At 36.2% G+C, this 25,539-nt stretch overlaps 3 protein-coding genes across 3 annotated transcripts; 2 read left to right on the top strand and 1 right to left on the bottom strand.

The window, feature by feature from the left end:
* The first annotated feature begins 15,015 nt into the window (after positions 1 to 15,015).
* Positions 15,016 to 15,936, top strand: LOC149678837 (uncharacterized). Its single transcript, XM_089836770.1, has 3 exons — positions 15,016 to 15,176; positions 15,246 to 15,638; positions 15,705 to 15,936. Exons 1-3 carry the CDS (start codon positions 15,138 to 15,140, stop codon positions 15,843 to 15,845), a joined length of 573 nt encoding a protein of 190 aa, XP_089692896.1. The 5' UTR covers positions 15,016 to 15,137; the 3' UTR covers positions 15,846 to 15,936.
* A 4,203-nt stretch (positions 15,937 to 20,139) lies between these two features.
* Positions 20,140 to 23,244, top strand: LOC149678836 (uncharacterized). Its single transcript, XM_089836768.1, has 5 exons — positions 20,140 to 20,439; positions 20,504 to 20,605; positions 20,678 to 22,699; positions 22,756 to 22,888; positions 22,964 to 23,244. The coding sequence occupies exons 1-5, from the start codon at positions 20,140 to 20,142 to the stop codon at positions 23,242 to 23,244; spliced, it is 2,838 nt and encodes a 945-aa protein (XP_089692894.1).
* A 32-nt stretch (positions 23,245 to 23,276) lies between these two features.
* On the bottom strand, positions 23,277 to 25,253 carry LOC149678835 (uncharacterized). The gene is made up of 3 exons (XM_089836769.1): positions 24,944 to 25,253; positions 24,249 to 24,355; positions 23,277 to 24,182 (listed from the first exon to the last, which is right to left on the bottom strand). Exons 1-3 carry the CDS (start codon positions 25,002 to 25,004, stop codon positions 23,277 to 23,279), a joined length of 1,074 nt encoding a protein of 357 aa, XP_089692895.1. The 5' UTR covers positions 25,005 to 25,253.
* Between the last annotated feature and the right edge of the window lie 286 nt (positions 25,254 to 25,539).

The raw sequence follows: 25,539 nt of genomic DNA, 5'->3' as shown, positions 1-25,539 counted from the left end.
ACCAGTCTGTACATACTGGCTTCTAATCACCACCATCTTTTGGTCTTCGTCCATCCCACATGCACACCAGTCTGTACATACTGGCTTCTAATCACCACCATCTTTTGGTCTTCGTCCATCCCACATGGACACCAGTCTGTACATACTGGCTTCTAATCACCACCATCTTCTGGTCTTCGTCCATTCCACTTGGACACCAGTCTGTACACCTGGCTTCTACTCCATCGTCATCGTTGGGTTTAAGACATTCGCGGCGATCAGCTAGGGTTACGAGAAACGTCTAGCCTCCCTAGGGTGGGTTGTCCACCAAAGGTTTTCGCAATTGCGGTTGTTCTTGCTTTTAACTGTAGTTCAACACCCTTATATACTACCTATTTGAGTAAGGTAATGCAACCGGCGTATGCTTCATTTCAAACGCCAATATTAGTCAAGTCTCTCAAGAATGTTTAATTGTTCTTTATAAACGCGATGTAACGCTCAATAAGGCGAACAACTAACGAAGAAAATATTTAATATTAATTATATTTATTTTAATATTTAAGATAATCTAGTTTCTCAACTCAAAATTAAAACGTAAAGAGTTAAAAAGCAGCCTATGTTTTAGTCTGTGTGCGTCCGTCCGTTAGTGCACCGCGTTAGCAGTTCGCTTTGTTTTGTGGAAATAAATCCTACAAAACCTTAAAATTTGGTTTTCTCATAATGTGTAATTAATATTTGGAAATATTTTTCGTAATTTCGATGCCTTTAGTGATTTTGTAGCTATAAAGCTCTGTTTCATTTTGATATCCCAAGAATATTTTTAATTATTATTATTTGAAATCGATGTTTATATATTACTTAAGCTATACTACATCTGTTTATAGCATAATTCTTTCTAAAGTGATTTCAAGAAGAACGCAACTATATTGGTCAAATGAATTTTTGTTTGTCAATAGGCAGCGCTGTTAGCAGTGACCTACAGAACGGGATTTTGTTATTGAATTTTGACGTCACGGTGCTCAGCGCTGAGCCAGCGCGTACTTCAAGGAAAATAGTCGGGTTTTTGGATAACGTGACGTAAAACGCGTAGTTCTCAGCTTGGCGAAAAAAGCATGGAGGAATTAATACAAATAGCTCTTGCTGATTCTGATGGGACTATAGCTATTTAATTGGCGTGAAACAAGTTGATCACGCGAGAAGTTTAAGAGACATGTTAGTTTCTAATTTTAATTATAAAAGTTGTTGTTATCTATCTCTTAAAATATGTTATCATACAGTTTTTGTTAAGCCTTGGTACCTTGCACGCTTTATTGCGCTAGCGTTATTCTTAAAACACCAATGACCGGAGAAAAGCTATGACGACAGAGCTCACAGGTAAACGTTTTCCAAAATCCGCTGTCTATTTTGGTGAGCTCTGCTGAACGCAGCCCAGATCAGAGAAAGGTCTGATCGTAATCGGATTATAGCTTCGTGTTTTTATGCTTTTTATGGTGCGCATTTACCTTCAGTGTGTGTAGCCACAAATTAGCTTTGGTGTTATGTAACGTTAAAAGTCATGTTGACAAAGTAAGAAAATCGTTGAGGTGAAACGAGAGGATAGTGTTTACATGGCAACCCTGTTGTGAATATGGCTTTGAACATAGAGGGTATACAGTTGAGGAGTAGAAAATTTGGCCTTTACAAACACGTAAAGGTAATATCCCTCCTAAGTTTTATCTTTTCATTTCCCGTTTTTCCCCCATCGGATGATTTTAATGTGTACAAGTATATCCTTATTGGATGTAAAATGTCGTCTGATTTACAGTATATTTGCTATGCTTTGTATACTGCTTTAATATTTCATAAATTTTAACTTCAGTATTTGTTCATAAAAAAAAGAAACATTTCCATATCTGGGAAAATAAGTTTGTTAGTAGTCCTCCTCTAGACTCGGAGAGGTAATATTTTGATTTTCCCAACTTGTTCATAATTTAAAAGTAATATATAGATATATTTTTCGTAATTACGATGCCTTTGGTAGTTTTGTAGCTATAAAGATCCGTTTTCTTTTGATATTCCAAGAATATGTTTTATATTATTATTTGAAATAGTTGTTTATATATTACTTAAGCTATACAACATCTGTATATTAACGTTGGAAAACTACCTCGGGTTAGACGTAAATGTTTCCAATCTGAACGTGTTTCAAACATAAAGGTTTTCTATCTAAACGCGTTTGAATCATAAACGTTTTCAATCTAAACGCGTTTGAAATATGAACGTTTTCAATCTAAATGCGTTTCAAATATAAACGTTTTCAATCTAAACGCGTTTGAAACATAAACGTTTTCAATCTTAACGCGTTTGAAACATAAACGTTTTCGATCTTAACGCGTTTGAAACATAAACGTTTTCGATCTTAACGCGTTTGAAACATAAACGTTTTCGACCTAAACGCGTTTCAAACATAAACGTTTTCGATCTAAACGCGTTTCAAACATAAACGTTTTCAATCTTAACGCGTTTGAAACATAAACGTTTTCGATCTAAACGCGTTTCAAACATAAACGTTTTCGATCTAAACGCGTTTCAAACATAAACGTTTTCGACCTAAACGCGTTTCAAACATAAACGTTTTCGATCTAAACGCGTTTCAAACATAAACGTTTTCGATCTAAACGCGTTTCAAACATAAACGTTTTCGATCTAAACGCGTTTCAAACATAATCGTTTTCGATCTAAACGCGTTTGAAACATAATCGTTTTCAATCTAAACGCGTTTGAAACATAATCGTTTTCAATCTAAACGCGTTTGAGACCTAAACGTTTTCAAAACAAACGCGTTTGAAACATATACTTTTCAATCTAAACGCGTTTGAAACAGATACTTTTTCAATCTATGCGCGTTTGAAACGTAAACATTTTCAAACTATACGCGTTTGAAAAATAAAAATTTCAGAACTAAACGCATATAGGCTGGGCTCGTGTTTAAAAAGGCGTTGCATTTTCCCGTTTAGGAAAACGTTTAGAATCTAAACATCGTTTTTTCTGTGTAATACAAGGCATGGACAATCGTCTTGAAGAGTGCCTACACCACGACGGTAGGCACATCGAACATTTAAGCTGATGGGTTTACCAAACAGCCCTTTAATTTGTAGTGTGATGCCTTAGTTCCTAAGCTTAATCGTAGGTCTTTAACGTTTAAAAGTGCGTCTCATTAAACGATATTCACTATGATACTTGTTGCACGTTCTCATTTGCATACAATGACACACGTCACACCCTGTATACGAGCTCGAAAATTTACTGCAGTGAAGTAGTCCGTCAGGGGTTTTGGGGGTTTTCCACAAAGGTAAGTGTTGCTCTGATCTCTTCCACACTGTATATCCCAAAATCTGAAAAAAGCGGGCAAGAGGGGTACCGTTCACTTTAAACGTCAATATTAGCAAAGTTTCGAAAGATAATAGGAACAACTTTATTTTAAACGATTTAACTATTTTTAAAGTTATTTACTGGCGATTAAAATAATTAATATCATTTGTATTTAATTAATTATTTAAGATAAACTCATTTCTTTGAAGTGACACAAGTGAGAGTTTATATAGAACGAGTAATGAAGATTGCATCCGAATCGAAACACTACACGCATATCAAAGTTAATATAAAGCAAGTAGGATGATAAGATCTCTTACAAAACGATAACATTTCCTTTTTGCAGAATATTAAATGGAAATATTTTAAATATTTTTCGGCATTACGATTCTTTTAGTAGTTGTGTAGCTATAAAGCTCTGTTTCATCTCAATATTCCAAGAACATCTTTTGATATTAACATTTCAATGAGGTGTTTACTTTTTAATTAAGCTTTACTACATTTATATATAGTTTAAACGCAACTTTTGATTCCACTACATAATATGGATTTTAATACCTCGTCTCTTTATTAGTGTTGAAGCGATTTGGTCTATGAAATAAGATACCCTAGATTTAAACCAAAATTGATCTTGTTTCGTGTCCTTTTACAAGAGGTGTTAACGGTTCAGAGTGAGCCGAAAGTTAAATACACACTTAAGTGATACATATTAGCAGAAGCCGATTAGGCTTTACACATGAAGTACGTAACATGTGCCCTGGGGTGCTACACGATATTCTCTAAGCTCCTAGGAAAGAACCTCCCCTTACGCGGAGGGAAATAGTTCAGTAACGCGGCTCCCTCGGATCCTTCCGCCTAAAGAACCGATTTACCACGTACCTAAATTCGAGAACTACTATAAAGACTGAGTAGGGTATCTAAAATATTCTTTAGATAAAACTGTTCACAATACCAAAGATTATTTGGGAGTAAGGCGTTAAAATGTTATCAATCTGGGTAGCTTTTGCTTGGACTATTTAAGACGCCGTGCATCTGTTTGTTACGAGGAATGTTTTCTTTTTTCGCGGTTACGGCGAGCTCAGCCGCCGGCGGCTCGGGAATCGGGATACCGCTGTTACCTAGACAAGGCCTTGTGTAGTTTTAGAGTCTATTATTATTCGCAGAGCTATTACCTCTCCGTGTGACGTAGTCCAGGAGAGGTTCTGTAACGGCCGTGTATGTGTGTGTGTCTGTCTGTCTGTGTGTCTGTGTGTCTGTCTGTCTGTCCGTTGTTACACCCACGTGACCGCGTTCGCAGTTTGCGTATCGGGGCAAACGTGTTCGCCATATCCGAACTGCTTTCACAGTCACGGAAATGGCTCCTCTACTTGAGTTCTCACACCACCATCTTCTGGTCTTTGTCCATCCCACACGGACACCAGTCTGTTCTTACTGGCTTCTAATCACCACCATCTTCTGTTCTTTGTCAATCCCACATTGACACCAGTCTGCACTTACACTGGCTTCTAACACCACCATCCACTGGTCTTCCGTCTATCCCACATAGACACCAATCTGTATCTTTGGCTTCTACTCCATTATCATCGTTTGGTTTTAGGATATACGCGGCGATCAGCTAGGGTTACGAGAAACGTCTAGCCTCCCTAAGGTGGGATCGCCACCAAAGGTTTTCGCAATTGCGCTTTTTCCTTACTATTATAATGGAAACGAATCGTATATATACCCCAAATTTGAATAAAGCCGGCGAGAGGGGTACCCTTCACTTTAAACGTCAATATTAGCAAAGTTTGAGAAGATAATAGGTATAGCTTTATTTTAAACGATTTAACTATTATTAATGTTAATTATTGAAGATTAAAATAATTAAAAATAATTATATTTATTTAAATATTAAAGATAAACCTCTCGTGCAAAGAGAGAGATTATCATTGCCTCCTATATCTACCAAGGCCCGTGCATGCGATATATTTCCTTCATTGCCTCCTATATCTATCAAGGCCCGTGCATTGTATATATATTTCATTCATTGCCTCATATATCTATCAAGGCCCGTGCATTGTGATATATTTCATTCATTGCCTCCTATATCTATCAAGGCCCGTGCATTGCGATATATTTTTCAAAACAACAACAAAAATGGGAAACCCCAACTCAGAAACATAATAACGTTTTCATTGGATACTTAAGTTTATATAATCTTCTTGACACGGAGAGGTAATATTTTGGTTTTCCCAACTTGTTTTTCTGTTGAAATTAGGGAACTAGTATAAATAATGAGTAGAAAGATTATTTGGGAGTAAGGCACGATGATCCTATCAATCTGGGTAGCTTTTGCTTGGCCTATTTAAGACGCCGTGCATCTGTTTTTTAAAGAGGTATTTTTCTGTTCTCGCCGTTACGGCAAGCCCGGCCGCCGGCAGCTCGAGATGCGCCGCTCGGCCTCAGCCGCTGATATCTAGCCAAGGCTTAGTGTAGTTTTCGTGTCTAATTTTATTCGCAGAGCTATTTTTCTGTTGAAATTTAAAGAAAATCTTATCATATTTAGTTGAAGACTAAGTAAATCTCTCAAAACATTTCGAAACTTGAGCTTTAAAACGTTGAATATTTTATAACGACTACGGAACGGTACCGCAAATTCGCCTTCCGGGAATCCCGGTTATGTCGACGGCGATGTCGAGTCGAGGTCCCATGCAAGAAAATAGTAATAGCCGTCGCCTATTGGTCTGGCATTAAAGAGGTTATCTATGGTTAGGGGGCTCATGATTGGTTAAAAGCTTTTTTTTCGTCTGCTTTGTTTTTACTTCGGGAATATCATGAAATCCATGGCCAAAGCTACAGAAAAGTGGGACTTACGTACTTTATGTGTGAAGCATAATCCGCTTTTGATATTAGGTCCTCGTTAGAATTATGAGAATACACTGGGAAATGTTAAACGATCAAACCTTTACAAATGACCTTCGCAATATCCCGCCAATTTGAGCTACGTATTTCCGGTTTTTCTCATTGGCTGGTGGACCCATGGACGAAGTTATACTGAAGAACCAATGGCAGCCCATTACTAAGCGACTAAACAACCAATGTAAAGCTTACTTCCCCCTTTTCAGCCCCAAATGGAGGGGGTTATGAAAATGCGGAGTCAAATCCCGGAAAACGCTAGCGCCATCTAGACAAAATAAGACTTTAGCTGCTTCCCTCGTTAGAACGTTGATTCCCCCACTATCAGGTTTGCTACTATCTGCCGCTAGAAGGCGAATTAACAAGTATTTTTCAACTTTCTCCCTCTGCCATTTGTCCTTCAGTATTGGTTCGTCCATGGTGGACCTGTGTTTGGAAAGTAAATTCGTCTCGACTCGGAGAGGTTTATTTTGGTTTCCCAACTTGTTATTCACTTCTAACTAAATTTAAGCAGTGTATTATAACCAGTGTACTAAATATTACCGCGTTGACGTTATTCCACAAAGAAGTGATTTTGAGTTTCTAGCCGCCATTTTAAAAGATGGCGGCAAATTCAGTCCCAAAAGCCATTAGGCCCGTCAATAGGCCTTTTCAAAAAGTCCCCTATACAAAATATGTAGCCGGGGGAAAAAGCAGAGATGGAAGGCAATTTTTCCCTCCCTAATTTCTGCGCGCGCACCTCAGAAACGTCATTTTTAAAATCGCCTATAGGATATATAAAACCACCCTACAAATTACTAGAACAACAAAAACAAGTTTCTCAAACCGAAGTGATTTGGTTGAGTTACTCAAAGTGGGGTCCGCTAACCCCCTGCGAATAAGCCTATAAATATCGACCTATTCCAGACCAGTTACATTTTAGCTTGATGATAAATCGTTTAATAACATCTTTCCATCGAATTCGTTTCAAATAGTAACATCAGGCAGATATTTGATAGGGCAGGGTCCGAAGACTTTTTGTAGCGTCATCATTGACGGGAAACTCTTTCTTCTATCCAATACCCTAAAACACGAGGATAGCGATTAGTTTCAACACAGAATGTAAACTCTTCCCGCTTTGCACTCTCTTAAACACCGGGTAACGCCGGGTATACCTTTCACCGGTATTAGGGATTCGTGTAATTTTAAAAGCAGGAATAGAGAACGGTTAGCCTTTACTTCATTCCGACTCATAGCCCAGTATAGAGCCTATATGTAACGAAAATTTTAAATTATCTTATTGGCTCAAAGTTAAACTACGTTTTGATGACGTTGCTGACGAGGACGGCCAAAAATACGTAGTTTATTTTTACCTCTATTGCTATGACCCATCTCTTCTTTCAACTACCCCCCTCATCACAGGGAAGGGTGTCGTAGACTAACGCGCGCCCAAATTACCCTGTTCTCTATTCCTGCTTCTAAAATTACATGTATTCCTGCTAGCATAGAGTAATTTCTGTAGAAAGGGGAGTGAACTGCTACTTTGTAATAGCAGGGCTGCTTTGTAATAAAGAATACTATTAGCCCCCAGAAGGGGGATGTCACTAAGGTAAGAGATAGAGGGTTATGACGTTGCCAAACTTGCCATGTATAAAAAAGAAACCATAACATATTCCTGGTTTGTATTAATATTTGATTACCATTTTTTGCCAGGGAGTAGATTTGTTTTTCTTGCCGATCGATTTGAATATTGGGGTTGAATTCTTTCATCATTTTGAGAGTTCATCTTGGTTTGAAACTGGTGAAAACGTCATTGTTACAAGATCCCCTGAAAAATATACTTCGACGAATATTTCCAATGCACTAAAGATACAAAATCAGGTGTGTTGTTACTTAATTAAACTTATTCATGTGAAAGTGACAAATCATAAGAATTCATAGTATTTTGATAGCCAAAGATTAGAAAATAAAAATAATGAGAGAACAAATATTTTTAATTCTCTATTATATTTTTCCTTCTCTGGAATCTTTTTCTCTCTCTGGAGTATTTTTCTTTCTCTATAGTATCTCTTTCTTTCTCCAGAATATTTTTAATACTCTAGTATTTTTTTTCTTTCTCTAGTATATATTTATTTCTCTAGTATATTTTCTTTCTCTAGAATATTTTTCTCTCTCTAGAATAATTTCATGTATCTCGAGTAATTTTATTTCCCTCGAATATTTTCTTTCTCTAGATTATTTTGCTTTCTCCAAAATATTTTGCTTTCTCCAAAATATTTTGCTTTCTCTAAAATATTTTTCTTTCCCTAGAATATTTTTCTTTCTCTAGATTAATTTACTTTCTCTAAAATATTTTTCTTTCCCTTGATTATTTTACTTTCTCTAAAATATTTTTCTTTCCCTAGATTATTTTACTTTCTCTAAAATATTTTTCTTTCTCCAGATTATTTTACTTTCTCTATAATATAGGAATGGCCCCTTAATTAAATTAGCATTGTTTTTCAGTTTCTTAATTAAATTTTGCGGGTCATCCGAAAAATACTCGAATCTTAATTTGAAAACATGGGCCCGGACGGCAAAATGTCATAGAAATTAAATTTTCAAATAAAAATTGCCCAATGAAAATCCCCCTTAATTTATGGCAGACTTATCAAAAACATCCTGTATAGCGTTTCTAGTAGTTTACAACTTTGGTCATCTAATGCTTGTTTCTACTCGTATAGGTTTTGCTTCTTTTCGCCTTCACCGTTGTTGTAGTTGTAATAGTTCAATGTGTAATTATTCGTTTGCTGTTCAAAAACACTTCGGCCGTGTCACTGTCAACTTTCATGAACATATTTCCCGCACATCTTACACCATTTCTTAATAAAGGTGCGTATAAATATCCCAGATTGTCTTCTGTGCTACTGTTAATTTTTAATTGTTGAAGGAATGTCCGTGTCATGGTTACCACCCCGAGAGTCTGCAAGGATTCTATTATGTTTCTGGCTTTTGTTTGCCTTCGTTGTAGGCATTTACATAACGTGTAACTGCAAATCCAAGTTTACAGAATCTGGTTACGATACTATTGACACTTTTGATCAATTACTACGACATCCAAAATTAGAACCCGTAGTACTTAATTCGAGCAGCGAACATACTTTAATTAAGAAATATGTAAGTATAATATATCAAAATTTTATCTGCGGAATCTTTAACGGGTCATTTTCTGGGCCTTTCTGCTTGAACTAAAGGGAGGTGCAGCAACCGTCACCAATGACGTCATGCACAATGTATTTTAACTTAGAAGCCACGTGACAATGACACAGCTAGAGACCTATGAGCGCCAAGCCCTAATTTAAAAAATTATCTTTGCTTGTGCTCACGGATGTGCGGAACGAGTTGACCTCACTTGGGTTGACGGTTGTCCTATGTTTGTGAACAGCCAATGAAACTCGAGGAAGGAGGAGCGGACGGTTTAACAAAGCTTTAAACCTTTTTTCTTACCATCAATCAGACCTCTTAAAGATTCCAAGAAGAAGAAATCTATGTGTTACAGGTGGAAGCTGTATTGTATCCAATTAGCAGAAAGAGGATAAGGCAAAACCCGTCTGGATATTTACTTGTTATTACTTTTCGAATGGTTAGGCATATGTTCATCCCCAAAAGCAGAAGCCCTATAGGAATTCGCGAACCACTAATGTATGGACAATATTCTATGGGAAACGTTTTTTACATTTCTGGTCACCATTTTTCGTAATGGCCGCTATTTTTTGGGAAATAAAATTTTTTGGCGTCGTCTGGTTCATTATATAGTGCAGATCGTGTCTCATTTTACATGGCTCATTGCAGAGATGACGTAAACAATGACATTCACTTGGAACATCTGGCGACACTTTAATTCTTTACATTTCGATTTATATGTCAGTTTCTAATTTTGGAGATAATTAATTATTTTATAGACCTGTTTAGTTTTGAATATAATAAAACCATACTAAGCTAGGCTAATTTAAAGATAAATCTCAGCTACTTTTTAAATAGAATTTAGCAACAGAAATTAGAAATTACAATAGATCATTCCGATGTAAATAAAAGGGGAAAGACACGCTGGTAAAACTCTGTCTTCCACCTGCGCTGTAGTCTTTTTTTATCATGAGAGTGCCCATAGACGGCAATGCACCAACCCTCCTGTAAGCCGAGATACTAAGGGTTGCCTAACACCTTTTTTACATCGAAAATGTCTATAGCAAGCCCTGGAATTTCCATGCTCCGAGTCTTAAATGCTCTAGTTGTAGGCTGGTTTCTCTATGTCTGTTGTTTTCACTTATGATTTAGGCAGAAAACAACGACATCATGAAAAGCCTGATGCAACGGCTTTTGGATACAAATGGTTCAATGGACGTTAGCAATTTAATCATAGAAAATGAAATATTCACTAAAATATTGGAAGGCAAAAAGGCGTTGATAATAAATAAGCTAGTAATGAAAGCAATTGCGGACCTTACATTTTCGAGCGCGGATGAAGATGTAGGCCCACAAATTTACTATTATGGACAAGAATCTCTCAGCACATCTGTAGTGACCCTGCCAATTAATCGAACACTTTCGGAACGTAAAAAAGAACTTATAAACCGCGCGTAAGTATGAAATTTGTTTGTGCTCAAACGGCAGGTGGTTGTTTAACGTTCATCCAAAATCTACGTCATAGCTACAAAGAGAATAAAATAAGTGTACCAAAACTCTTCAAATCAATAACAATAGCAATTTATAGATAGGAGTTCCCGTATTGCTGTAAATTCAAGCTCTTCCACGTGTTATGTAGGGGCGGGGCTTATATAAAGCTTATATTCTATTAAATAGAGCTCTTGGACATGCGTGAATTTCGTTGCATTGTCTGTGCGTTGGGGATTGGTCCGATTGGGCATCCGTTGAATCTGTCCGCCAAGTCGTTTCACGCTTTCAGTCACGTAATACTTCCCAATCTTTACTCCAGGAAAGAGTAACACAACTACCTCCTAATTATAGTTCTTGACACACCGATACATAACTCACTGTTCCGTACACGCGTTTAAACTCCAAACAAGTACGTGATTTTTTCACGTGAAAACCGAAAAAGTGTTTTGTATACATTAAAGATAACAAAATGGGACTAGAACCCACTTCTTGCGGAAACATACTTAAAAATCTCTTAATTTATAATAGGAATTTTTCTTGCGACTATAAAACCTCTTAATATATTTCTTTTTTTTATCAGACTTCTAAGACAAGTAGAGTCTCGTGTTGCTTATAAATGTATTTCGGAAAACACCTACAAGATTGAAAAATATAGATGGCAGCCTGACATCGAATCACAAGACGCAGTCAAGTTTGATGATGTTAGAGCGGTCTTCCTTATTTGGATCATTGGAAACGCTCTGGCACTGGCTACTTCATCAATTGAATTTTTTTCAATTGTCGCTTAGCAGCATTGTAGGACCAGAAACATGGTGGGAAATAAGGATTATTATTAAGGATTACCGCAATTAAACCGGGTGAATTCTTTATCGATATCAATGTTGTTTCTTTCCAAATAATTCCAAGAGCCTGAAGCGGATCTTTTCTTAACAAGAGTCAAAACCAATTTGTTTTACGTCCATCCGAAGTCGGAAAGTCGCTGTTAACTCATACCATAGAACCAGAAGTAAGATGAGACTAGAAGTACTGAGCTAACCAAATTCTTCACTTGGCTAAAGTGAATATTCTTGATAATACACCAACGGTTGGCCCTCTGGTAGCGGTTTCTGAATTTTCTCTCCAAAACGTGAGACGCTCGTGGCGGTAGACGGCTAAACTAGATTCAAGCACCCGCATTCGTGTTCCGCGGCTTTAGGTTGAGAGGAAGGGGGTAGGAAATTTTTTTGGAACTCGACCAATTTTTTTCTCTCTAGTGTAGGCGCGATGGAAGCGGCATAAAATCCTCAAGTTTGTTCATTAGTGCCTGGATCTACTACCAATGCTAGAGCTCTTTACTTATAGTCTCATCTTACTTCTGATAGAACTAATGTATTTCCTTTCGCAATTCTTCTACATTACGAGCTCCAACGTGGTAGCGGATCTTGCCTTAATCTGTTGATTCTGTTCCCATCCACGCTTGTTTTTCGCGTAGCTGAGCTACAAACACACACACATACAGACAAAACACCATCGCAATGCTACGTGTGATTACGTAATCACACCTAAAAAAACTCGATTCTGGGAAAGTACGAATAGACCATAACTTCACGCCTTGCATAACCCTTTTGATAGTACTTCCCCTAATTGCTTCTAGCACAATTAAATCATTAAAGAAGTTTCAATAACCGAAATAATATCTTATACAAAAGTTATCAAAATATCTTATCCTGATGGGAGTTTTACCATAATAAAACAAACCAGGAATTCATAAGCTAATTAGGAACATTGTGTAGCCATTTTCTCAAAGTACCTAGACGGGCTTTGATGGCTTAGATTGGCTTGATTAATCGTTATGTGTGATAAATTTATCGTGACTAATAAATAACCGCGTTGCTACGTCACAGTCATATGGGCTAGCGACCTTATTACCCATGCGCTAGGAATATTAACAGACGAACAACTAATGAAATCTTAGTTGGAAAGACGTCAGAATTATGACGTGTGACGGAGAACACTCAAGCCCTGCATAGAAATTAATATGGAAGATATGGAGGCAAAACGATTCCTCTAATTTTTGAATTCATGAAAAAAGTTGATCTTCTATCTAACAAAAGTAAAAATACCTTGTTTTGAAATTAATTTGAATACATGTTCAAATGAGTCATCTTAACTGCTCTAGACTGTTTATAAGAACTTTGGAATTGGGTATAGTTTTCTTCACTACCCTGATTTCCCTTTTTCTTTTTCAATATTGTAAAACGGCACAGAAAAGTTTTGGTTCACAGATTTAGAATAAGTCTCACAAAATTAATTCTGGAATCTAGAGCAGTGCCCAGTGAAAAAAGGGTGTACCTCGTATGAGCAGTTCTTGAAATAGCAACTGCGATTCCAAAAAACAGCGGTGTTTTTCAAAACTGCTGTTTTAGTAAAAGCGGCTGCTGTTTTGGAAAATAGCTGTGTTTGTGTTGAATTTCGCGCATTTCTTAACAATACATTTGTATTCGTTGGTTTCAAAAACTACCTTTTTCTGCGATCATTTAATCAGTAATGTGACCTACTAACGGATCGTGTTTATGAATTTTTTTTTAAAGTAAATTTAAATATTGTACTATTCTTCAGGCTGTATCAGTTTACAATAATTTGGAAAAGCCATATTAAAATTCGAGAAAGCTTATTTTATTTCGGAAGTAGATAATTGTAAACAGTAATATTTTGGAAAAGGCATATTATAATTCGAGAAAAGTTACTTTATTTTGGAAGCAGATAATTGTAAACAGTAATTTTCTGGAAAAGGCATATTATAATTCGAGAAAGGTTATTTTATTTCGGAAGAAGATAATTGTAAACAGTAATGTTTTGGAAAAGGAATATTATAATTCGAGAAAGGTTATTTTATTTCGGAAGTAGATAATTGTAAACGGTAATTTCTTGGAAAAGGCATATTATAATTCGAGAAAGGTTATTTTATTTCGGAAGTAGATAATTGCAAACATAATTCTTTTGGAAAAGGCGTAACATTGTTACACCATTTCCAAAATATTACTAACCTAAGTCTAACCAAACGAAACAAAACCTGACCTAATACTATTTAGTTGAAATAATCAACTTTAACCTAACCAAATTATCCATATCTGACCTAGTTCTTTTTGAGTTCATATAACCCAGCTGGGCCAGCTTACATTATAATAAACAACTATAGTTTTTCGCATATCTGTTTTTCAGCTCTTTGGAGAATTTCTGTAACGGTACACCACGTTTACGAGAACCGCTGTATCGGTAGTTGCTGTAATGGGTAAACTGCCATTTCGGGAACCGCTATTTAGAGAACTGTTGTTATGAGGACCACTATTATGAAATCCGCTCATAAGGGAACTGCTCATGTGAAGGCTTCACGTGAAAACATATTACTTTACCTACGAAATATGATTTTTTACAATTTTTTAGGTAGGTATATATAGTTCCTGACTTTCGATGCATTCACTATAAAATTGGTAACTTGGGATCTATCCTTTCTAAATAAACTGTAATGTGTAAAAATTTAATAAATTTAAATGCACTAAGAGAAACATACAATGGTTTTTTTCTTGCCTTGTGGATGTTAGTACCATAGCGGCCTAAACTAAGAAAATAACGCATTTCGATAAAATTACCATAAGTTTGTCACTAGTTACTAAGAGCTTGGCATGAAGTGACGTAGATGAAACGTCATAGGTTCTTGTAAACCGACGCCTGGTGTGGCGTAGTCATACATGCGGCATATCTTTAAAGCTTATTTTATTACCATTAGTCTATTATGTAAGGTCCCCATAAGTCAGAAACAAAGTCAATTTAAGTCAATAGCAAATACCCTTAATGAAGGAAGCAGGTAAGGAAATTTCATCGCCCCCTGTCGGACTCTGGAGGTACCACAAAGCATAGTAGTAATAACAGTAAAAATAACATAATAGACTTATGTTATTACTAAAAAACGATAGTGAAGCGTTGAATCGAGAATGAATTTCTAATGAAACCCAAGCGCAATTGTAGCTGGTAAGTATTCAAATCTTAATCTCAAGAGCTAATATAAAGATATTTCATATTATCGCCGTTGTGAAAATGATCTTGAACTCGCGGTCAAAGCTCTGTTAATGGGACCAAAATTTAATTTAAGGATTTATCTACACTTAACTGATTTTTTTAAACCATATCTTGAAGGATGGCATTCAAAAATTGGTATAAATAGTCGGGTAAGGTGTTCCAATTCACTACAATCGTCATCTTTCTCCAGTTCTTCAAACTAAAAACTCAAGTCGTTCGACAAAATGTTGAAAATTGTAATTGCCTTGGTTGTTGTCGCAGTGGTAAGACTTTTAATTAGAAAAAAAAAATAATTTTTAGAGAAATGACTTGTAAGATACATTCCACCTTAGTGCACTGCCCAAAAGTCGTCCGACTTAGTCGGGGCAACGCAATGGGTTGAGTCTGCTGGTTCTGTAGAAATCCGTTCTCCTCTCCCGATGGAAGTGGCCCAAGAAGGAGGAGCTGTATTGACCGCCAACCTCGGATCAGAAACCATGGAATATCCTTCCCCCGCTTTGTTAGCTAGCGCCCCACTCGTTCACTTGCCCAAGGGAGCCCAAGAAGTCGTTGACGTTCCCCACGCCGATATTCGTCTTCCAGGAAACTCCATCCAAAACAAGGACTTGCACTTGAACTTGCCAACTCCAGTTGTGGAAGCACCCAAGCCCATCTTCCAAGAAAAGGAAGTCCTGTTCCGTCTTCCCCAACCAGTTTTTTACATCCCCAAACCTGTCGTCCAACACGTAAATATTTCAACTCAATTAACTATCGTGATTTAAGAAAGTTGAACTCAATTAAATACTTTTCAGAAACCCATCGTTTATAGAGTTCCCCACACTCTCCGCACCGTGACACCGCAAGTTAACCTCCGTGAATATCTTTTCAAGGTCCCAAGTGCCCAAATCACCGGAAAGAGCTCGTATACTCAAACCATTCCTAGAGGAATCTAACTCTTCATCTAAAATCACTAAACTAACCTTACGAAGTTAATGTGTAAATGAATTATGATTGAAATAAAAGTATTTCTTATAACATCCTCAATTTTAATTGCATTTTGTTGATAAAAAATAGTGTAAGCACTAGCAGGTTCACATTCTATTGGCTTCTTTCTCCTGAGTGTCTCAAGTTCACTTCGTTAATTCAGGAGATAGAAGTCACATTTCAAGTTACGTTCTGTTTTAGCTAAAAAATATTGTACCATTTTGGAAATCCTAAACGAAAGTTGATCACTTAGTTTCGAGCTTTATTAAAGCTAGGTTCCTACTTGACCGAAAATGACGACCACAACCTTTGGCGCTGCTCAGGGCCGGATTAAGCAATTTTGCACCCGGGGGCCGAGATGGTAAGCGCCCCCTTAAGCCGAGAAAAAAGGAACAGCAAATGATGCTGAGGGGAAACGGTTAAACTAAAAGCGCCCCCAACAAGCCTTGCGCCCGGGGGCCAGTGCCCCCTCGCCCCCCCTTTAAACCGGCCCTGGTACTGCTTCAAAGAATCCACTGACCTTCTTGAAGGTAAAAATTCGATGTGCGACAGGATTTGAAAAGAACTGGGAATGACTTTAGAGGTGAAACGTCACAGTTCGTAGGCATACGGTAAACAATTTAACGCTACGTTTAATGCTAGATACTTGAAAGATTTAGTGACCTTACGCATCGTTGAATAAAACTCATAATTAAAGCGTTTGTGGAATATTGAACCATTACAGTTCCTCTACTTGAGCTCAACTTTTAATTGAACTTTTGCATGTCGATTCTAAGATGTGGAAATACAGAGTTGTTAAAGTCACTTACGCGAATACGCGAACACAAATTGGGCAAGAAAAAAGTGATGACGTTTCTCTTCAAACCGCTAGTGTCGCTAGAGTTCTCATCTTACAGAATTTAAAGGAAAGGTTCTGATAACATAACATTATACCATCAAAGAAGGGTCTTTTTATAAATATAAAAAAAATTGATCAGAAAATGATCTCTCATTGCAAAATAATTAGCGCTTAATTAGTCTTCAAAACTAGGACTACTGCGTGGCGTCTGCTAAATCGAACCCCTTACCTTTCTCAGCCTTTGAGAATTGAACCAATCACATTACTCCCTGTTACGCGCGTGATCGAGTTGGCTATGTCCTACTTTACCCTTACCTCTCTCAGCATGTGAGAGTTCCACCAATCCCTTTAGGGGTAAGTGGTTCGATTTAGCAGGCGCCACTTAACCAATGGCGACGTAGTAGTCCTCGTTTTTAAGACTAATTAAATACTAAATATTTTGTAATAAGAGATCATTTATTACAAAATAGGTAGTATTTCCTTTTATATTTAGAAAAAAAGACCTTCTCTTAAGGTATAATGTTAGGTTACTTGATCTTTTCCCTTAAATATTGGGGATGGGGAATTTTCTCAATTGATTCACACTCGATTCAGGTGCGATACTTAGATTTTCAGATTTCCATAATATCAGTTAATATCTTGTTCAAAATTCCTTGCTAAATGTAAATTCTGATTTAAAATCATGTTTCTAATTGATATAAAAGTTGTGATTATTCAGTAAACTTAAACAGGTTTTGTCATTTACAAAAACCAGCATTAATTGCTGAACTAAATGAAAAGCTAGTTGAACGACCGGCTTTAAAGTTTAACAATAAGTTATCAAAACTTTTTCTGATTCATAACTATTATTCCGTCTTAGTCCAACTGCGACGAAGTTTAATAAAACGTTACGGTTCAGGGAATAAATGTAATTTTGTGCGAAAGGGGTTGGACATTTCTAGACCTGATTCGGTTTCTCAAAAGATTCCTTTAACTCCAGCTATTCTTAATTGATTACTATGATTCGCAAGGTTCTCATAATATCAATTGAAGATAGAGATTTTTAATTTCCAAATCAAGTGTTACTTTTGTTAAAAATGCTTACAATACCAATACAAAAATTAAGCTCTTCCAAACTCAACCTAACCCTCATTTAAAGTAAAACTAAATGAAATCCATCCATTTTTATCGCCTAGCGAATAAATAAACCTTATATCCGTATAAAACTTCTGGACAATACCTAATTTTTTTTCAATGATTATTAATCTATCCAGAAGTAAGATGAGACTAGAAGTAAAGAGCTCTAGCATTGGTAGTAGACCCTGGCACTTGTGAACAAATTTGAGGATTTTATGCCACTTCCATCGCGCTTACACTATAGAGAGAAAAAAATTAGTGGAGTTCCAAAAAAATATTTTCTACCCCCTTCCCATCAACCTAAAGCTGCGGAACACGGACGCGGGTACTTGAATCTGGTTCAGCCGTCTACCACCGTGGGCGTCTCATGTTTTGGAGGGAAAATTCAGAAACCGCTACCAGAGGGACAACCGTTGGTGTGTTATCAAGAATATTCACTTTGGCCAAGTGAAGAATTTGGTTAGCTCAGTACTTCTAGTCTCATCTTTCTTCTGATCTATCTAATATAATCTGATATTTTTTCGAGTTTTCTTTATAAAATTGAACATAATATTTGTCATCCATTTTGCCATTTTAAATGTTACTACTAAACTTTGCCGGTGAAAATGTTTATCACAAATTGCTAGAAGTGAAAGTTACCTTTCTGTACACACAGCTTGGCATTTGTGTATATGAGTACCCAACCTCTCAGGTCTACAGTCAGTTTTTTCACGCGTTATAAACAAACTCTACGAAATATGTTACTAAAGCCTTGCTGCTCACTCTCAAAAGTCAAAACTAAAGCCCAAGAGTAACTCTATCAACATTTAATTTTATGGTTAAAGTCAGAATTCTCATAGTTCGTCTGAAGAATGAACGTGCTAACATTGGGCTATATCGAGGTATGAAAAAAATTTATTTCTAAACTATCACCATTGTATATAATCCTGTTCATTAAAACCAATACAACCATGAATATATATCCGTATGGAATACATAGGTTTGTTCAACTTGAAATCTTCAACTAGCCATTTTTTGAACCTTTCTGCTTGAGTTAAAGGGAAGGAGATGTTGAAACTGTCACCACTGACGTCATTCATAATGCATTTGAACTTAGAAACCACGTGACATTGACATAGCTGGCGACGTGCACCGCCACTCGCTCATTCTATGAGTGCCGAACCCTAATGTCAACAAATTCTCTTTGCGTGTTCTCACAATTGCACTGAACGACAAGACCTGGGGCTGACGGTTGCCAACAGCCACGGCTGGCACGGCTATGAGCCTCCTGTTCAAACAGCGTTGGCTCAAACTTGGGAAAAAAACTTCCACCACTGGTCCAATGTAGTATTTATCTACGCCCCACCCAAATCTTACCCAGAGGTTACACTGGGTATAGCAGATATATATTCATTGTTGCATAGATTCATCTTAACATAATTTGAAGTTGTTACTAAACTATCACCATTGTAATCCTGTTCATTAGCAGAAATACTATTATCAGAAGTAAGATGAGACTAGAAGTAAAGAGCTCTAGCATTGGTAGTGAACAAATTTGAGGATTTTATGCCGCTTTCATTACGCCTACACTAGAGAGAAAAAAATTGGTCGAGTTCCAAAAAATTTCCTACCCCCTTCCTTCCCCTCAACCTAAAGCCGAGGAACACGGAGGTGGGTGCTTGAATATAGTTCGGCCGTCTACCGCCGCGAGCATCTCACGTTTTGAAGGGAAAATTCAGAAACCGCTACCAGAGGGCCAACCGTTGTTGTGTTATCAAGGATATTCACTTTCGCCGAGTGAAGAATTTGGTTACCTCGATACTTCTAGTCTCATCTTACTTCTGCTATTATTAATCAAACTTGCAAATACAGTAGAATTCATAGTATGTTGTAACTTGGCTGATTTAGGGAACTAATCTTGTGGAATCGGGGAGATGTATCTACGAAGCATGTTCGAATTTATATTCAAGAGTTTTGAATAGATCATGTGTCTTGAAGGAAATCGAAGTGGAAGATGGCACCATGGAGAAAGGGTAATGGAGGTGAAAAGAGCCAGTTTTCTACGTTGGAGCCGCGACCCCGAAAACCCCACCGGCGGGCGGAGAAGGGGAGTCAAAAAAAGGGGAACGCGGTCGGGTTCGCCTCGACGTTTCGGTTGCCATGGTTACGCGTTGCCGCCGAAATACTGAATCGTTTGTTTGCGCCCTCTACTGGCTGTCAATCGCAATATGTCGTCTAATCGTGTTCGTGTATGGTTTTCTTTCATGGCTCTTGGGGTTTTTTGCAGTTCAATATTTTTATAAGAAATTAGTACTGAAGGCTGAAAAATAATGGGGAAAAGATACTGCGTCTATCTTAATTGCAAAAGTCGTGAAAATGGAAAGAAGTGTGCCTCCCAAACTACCGGAGAAATTCGGTTTTTTCCTGTACCAAAACCAACCACTGAATATGAGAAGTGTGTGAGATGGTTACGTGCTATTAAAAGGCCTGAAATACAAACAACAAATGTAAAAAAACACCACTACGTCTGTGGTAATCATTTTCCGGGTGGCTTGGGACCAACAGTCAGCAATCCAGACCCTATGCCTGACTACGATGAATGTTCTGAGATTGTCAACGTCAACCCACAAGTGAGTTCCATAAATGAATGTTCTATCCATAAAAGTTGTTATTCTAATATTGGTGATTATATAGCCTGAAGTGCAACCCACTAGAAACATCTCAACAGACATTATCCATGATTCTGTTGTTAATGAGGCGCTGGTTCTTATGGAAAATGAAAATGAAAAAGATGTGGTGAGTCAAATACGAGGTTTCAATACTATTACCGTTAAACAATAATAATATATATTATAATGTTTGTCATAGGTATTTGAGGATTCTAATTCGTGTACCATAGTAGAGGAGATTGCAATTCAAACTAAGAATGATTCTGGGGAAAGAGAAATCCCAATTAAACTTATCGATTCTCTAGAACATCTTGCGAAAGACTTCTTAAATTACCAATCAAGCAATATGGAATCCATAAAATGGAGCATGGAGATAAAGCGGGGTTCGAACAGAAATGTTAATACTATAACAAGCTTAGTGTTCAAAAAGAATGACTTCATGAAGCTCATTTTAAACCCAACAATGGCTCTTTCTGTAACAGTTTGTGATAAGGAAGTTCCTAGTAGTCATGCTGCTTTTAACAGCTCAACAGTAAATTTTCAAGAGCCAATTAAAATACTAAGAGATTTAGTTGACATAATGCTAGAATTAGATAGTTGGAATTGCTGCCAAGGCATTCGGGGTGAATTGTTTGACTCGTTTAAAGACCGATATCTGAAATCTATTTATGTTTGCTCATTAAGTCAGTCTTTAAGATCTGATAAATGTCGAAAGCTTTTTTTGGAAGAAAAAGAACGTTGTGTAAACTGTGGCCTGTCTAAGAAGGTTTTACAGAGGAGGAAACTGCGAGAAACAAACAGATTTATCAGTGGGAAGCCTAATTCAAAGTTTACCAACATACGATATCTCAGCGCAGAAGCTTTACGGGGAAAATATGATACATTATACACAGCCAATACAATACAGAAAAGAAAAATTAAGCACATGAAGGAAAACATAAAGAAAATCTATAAGAATGATGGAATTTTTATGTCCCAAGAAGAAAGCTCTGAATTTGAAAATATTTTACAAAAAAACCCTTTTCAGAGCAAAACAGTTTTTCAAAAGCTATTTTTACGTGAGCAGATGAAAATTAATGCATCAAATAAATCAAGGCCACGTAAGTGGCACCCAGCCATTATACAGTGGTGTCTGTCCATTAAAGCAAAGTCACCAACAACATACGAGGCTTTAAGGCAAGCCATACCACTCCCCTCTAAAAGGACATTGTTCAATTATTCAATTGACATGACTTCAAAGAGTGGTTTCGATGAAGCTACACTGCTAGAAATGAGGACCAAAATTGATTTGGACAACTTAGAAGAACACCAGAAATATTTCTCGTTAATTTTGGATGAAATTCAAATAAAACAAGACCTTGTATTCAAAAGTAATACTGGGGAATTGATAGGTGCCAACAATCTTAATACCTTTCGAAACAGAGTAGCAGAAATTGAAAAACAAATTCAGCACTCTAACGAAGAAGAAAATAGCAACATTGATTTAGCCACTCATGTGCTACAATTAATGGTTAGAGGTGTGACAACAAACTTTAAATATGCTTATGCATATTTTCCATGCGATAAGCTAAAGGCGGAAGACTTATATTCAATATTATGGGAAGCAATAGAACATTTACAAGGAGCCAGTTTTAAGATTATTTCGGTTATATTTGATAAGGCTGCCACCAATCAAAAATTAATCAAATTTTGCACGGAGAGTGAAAAACTCTTACACCAAGACAAAGTGGGTTATCGGTGTAAAAATCCATTCAATAATTTTGAACCATTATACTTTGTTTCTGATGTATGCCACGGGGTGAAAACGGCCAAAAATGGATTAGCAAACAGCGGTAAACTTAAAAAACATAAAGACCAAATTTTCAGACCAATTAGAAAGCTGAAAAAAAATGGGAAATATTTGCTATGGAAGCATGTTGTTGATACATATAAGCTGGATTCATCTTCGTTACTTAGACTAGCACCCAAACTTACGTACAACCATGTAAACCCAGATTCATACAGCTGTATGAAAGTTAAATTATGTGTACAAGTACTGAGCAGTACCACAGCCAACGCAATGGAAATACTTTTGGGTGATGAAGCGTCCGAGACAGTTAAATTCTTGAGGATGTTCGATACATTTTTTGATATTCTCAATGTTTCAAACTGCACAGATGCTAAAAGAAAACTAAAGCCAGCCTTAGCTCCATTTAAAAGTGTGGATGATTGGCGTTTTGAGGTATACTAATTTCTCCAGTTTAAAATACAGTTTTTCAAAAACTAATTTCCTTGTAGTGGCTGATGAAAGATTTTCTCGGGTACCTAGATGAGTGGGAAGAGGAAGTTAGTCATTCTGAAATAGATGATGAGTTGCCCCGATCAAAAATGCTACTTAGTGAAGAAACTTTGGAAGGATTGCGAATCACTGGTAATAAATTAATCTTATAAAGTTATACTTTTTCTAAACTGTGTCACTAATTCTCTTTCCCCCAATTTATTTCAGTTCATTCGACTATAGCCCTCGTCAAATACATGTTGGAGAAGGGGGCACCTTTCGTATTAACTTCACATTTCAATCAAGACCCTGTTGAACAATATTTCAGCAAGCAAAGGGCAGCTTCTGGTGCTGGAGAAAATCCAACTGTTAGTCAGTACGGGCAAGGTGTGAAAAGGATAAAATTAATGAAATCCATTATACCCAAAACCTTAAATGGAAACTGCTCTAAAACTGTAGGAAAAAGAGCTTTAAGAAACAAAGTTGCTCGGGATGCTTTTCGTTTGTGAAATGTCTCTTTAGATTGACAATAATTGGTTATTTACTTTGTTAATTGTTTAATTAAAACTTTCTTTTGAGTTATAACTTTCAATTCTTTCCTTATGCCACTGCTATTCAAACTATCCCTCTTACGGGACTGGATTTGGGATTTACATTTTCTTGTAAGTCCTTTCAAATGACAATTAATTAGGATTTGGTAGCATTTGAGCTTGGCACTGTTTGAGTTCTCTAAATCTTTACTCCATAATTCATCCCATAATCCATTAATAATTTGGTTTTTTTCTAACTCCAACTTTATATTGCAATTTCTTGTAGTATTTAACCGTAAGGGGTCCTTAGCATCGACATATTTACAAATAATATCACAGACTTTAAAGAAAAAGCTATAAGCAGTTTGAGAGAGGTATAGTAGACCACCTCGGTCTTGCTTTTCAGTCCAAGCATGGTAGATTTCCTTGGCTTCTTCTTTTGGGATAAGACAGTTTCTCCAGAAATCTTCACATTCAAAAAACCCAATGATCTGATCAATTGCATATCCTGCTATTTGATGTATGGTGTTCCCTTCTTTTTTCTTAATTTCCGAAGCGCTAAGCTTGCACTCGAAAGTTTTCTGAATTTTAACTGCACTTGGCCCAGGTTGGTTTTCAGATGCTTTCATTTCAGTTGCACAATAGCACTTGAAGAGCTCGTTAAAAAAACGGACAAGAAAAATAGAGATGACTAGCTCCTGATCAATGTTGTTCAGAAGTATAAATTTAGATAGAACCAGGAAAGAAACTTTCAATTTGCAATAGAAACTTCTTTCTGCCATCAAGTGATTCCTGTTGTACGTAAACCTTGCTTTATCCAGCAGGCCATTATTAGGATCTGCAAATATATCTAAACATTCTGTCGCCTCTTCTGTTAGTTGACATATTTTTTCGATTTGAATTTGTTTAAGGGCATTCTATTTCAAGGAAAATGTCAGTTAATTTATATCAGATAATATCGAAATAGTTTTAAAAGAAATTACCACTATTTCTTCTTTTCTGTGTTGAAAGGTAACTGATTGCAAGTTAGAGGCCTCATTTAAAATTCCTTTCAAGTGTTCTGTTATGAAATCCTCATCAAATCTTAACCCTAAAACGTAAAAACAACAAATTAGATTTAATTTAAAGTTATTTTTAATATTTCTAAATTATTATAAATATTTCTAAATAATTATAAATATTTCTAAATAATTATAAATATTTCTAAATAATTATAAATATTTCTAAATAATTATAAATATTTCTAAATAATTATTAATATTTCTAAATAATTATAAATATTTCTAAATAATTATTAATATTTCTAAATAATTATTAATATTTCTAAATAATTATTAATATTTCTAAATAATTATTAATATTTCTAAATAATTATTAATATTTCTAAATAATTATTAATATTTCTAAATAATTATTAATATTTCTAAATAATTATTAATATTTCTAAATAATTATTAATATTTCTAAATAATTATTAATATTTATAAATAATTATTAATATTTAAAAATAATTATTAATATTTATAAATAATTATTAATATTTATAAATAATTATTAATATTTAGAAATAATTATTAATATTTAGAAATAATTATTAATATTTAGAAATAATTATTAATATTTAGAAATAATTATTAATATTTATAAATAATTATTAATATTTCTAAATTATTATTACCTTCTTTGCGTTTCTTCCGTTTTTTGGTTTTTATTTGACAATAATTGTGGTCCATCTCCATCGTGGTCACATGGAGAAATGCTGCTCAAAATATTCCCATTTCCCCGCGAAAAACCCCTTGCAAGATGGCGCGGTATACCGAGGCAAAAATGTTTGCCTCGTTGTAACCATGGCAACCGAAACGTCGAGGCGAACCCGACCGCGTTCCCCTTTTTTTCACTCCCCTTCTCCGCCCGCCAGTGGGGTTTTCGGGGTCGCGGCTCCAACGTAGAAAACTGGCTCTTTTCACCTCCATTACCCTTTCTCCATGATGGCACAAGCGATTACCTGGTATAGTAATGGGTTTTATATATTTTCCTTAATAGGTAAAGGTCCGCTGCCAATTCCCACTACCTCAAGCGGTGCTTTTTGGCGAGAAGGAGGATACCCTAATGGCGGTCTCACCCCTGCGTGTTTAGAAGTTTAGTTGGTGGACTAATTTAATTTTATTCTTTTAAGGGAATTGATTTATTGTTCGTTCCATACGATGTGACTGTTGGTCTTCAAAACTTTCCGTTTTACGAGTTATCATCTTGGTTTGAAACTGGCAAATCCAC

This window comes from Phalangium opilio, unplaced genomic scaffold (genome assembly GCF_054372755.1).
Source record: "Phalangium opilio isolate 3A_F unplaced genomic scaffold, DU_Popi_V2 ptg000042l_1, whole genome shotgun sequence".
Taxonomy (NCBI): domain Eukaryota; kingdom Metazoa; phylum Arthropoda; class Arachnida; order Opiliones; family Phalangiidae; genus Phalangium; species Phalangium opilio.
Note: the sequence above shows the minus strand (reverse complement) of the source record. Positions and strands in the feature narration are given on the sequence as shown.

Coding starts and splice junctions, on each gene's coding strand:
- LOC149678837 (XM_089836770.1), top strand. CDS start 15,138: ATGTTGAAAATTGTAATTGCCTTGGTTGTTGTCGCAGTG. Junction 15,177..15,245: donor CCTTGGTTGTTGTCGCAGTG/GTAAGACTTTTA, acceptor ATTCCACCTTAG/TGCACTGCCCAAAAGTCGTC. Junction 15,639..15,704: donor CCAAACCTGTCGTCCAACAC/GTAAATATTTCA, acceptor AATACTTTTCAG/AAACCCATCGTTTATAGAGT.
- LOC149678836 (XM_089836768.1), top strand. CDS start 20,140: ATGGGGAAAAGATACTGCGTCTATCTTAATTGCAAAAGTCGTGAAAAT. Junction 20,440..20,503: donor TTGTCAACGTCAACCCACAA/GTGAGTTCCATA, acceptor GTGATTATATAG/CCTGAAGTGCAACCCACTAG. Junction 20,606..20,677: donor ATGAAAATGAAAAAGATGTG/GTGAGTCAAATA, acceptor TGTTTGTCATAG/GTATTTGAGGATTCTAATTC.
- LOC149678835 (XM_089836769.1), bottom strand. CDS start 25,004: ATGGAGATGGACCACAATTATTGTCAAATAAAAACCAAAAAACGGAAG. Junction 24,356..24,943: donor ACGGAAGAAACGCAAAGAAG/GTAATAATAATT, acceptor TTTACGTTTTAG/GGTTAAGATTTGATGAGGAT. Junction 24,183..24,248: donor ACAGAAAAGAAGAAATAGTG/GTAATTTCTTTT, acceptor TCCTTGAAATAG/AATGCCCTTAAACAAATTCA.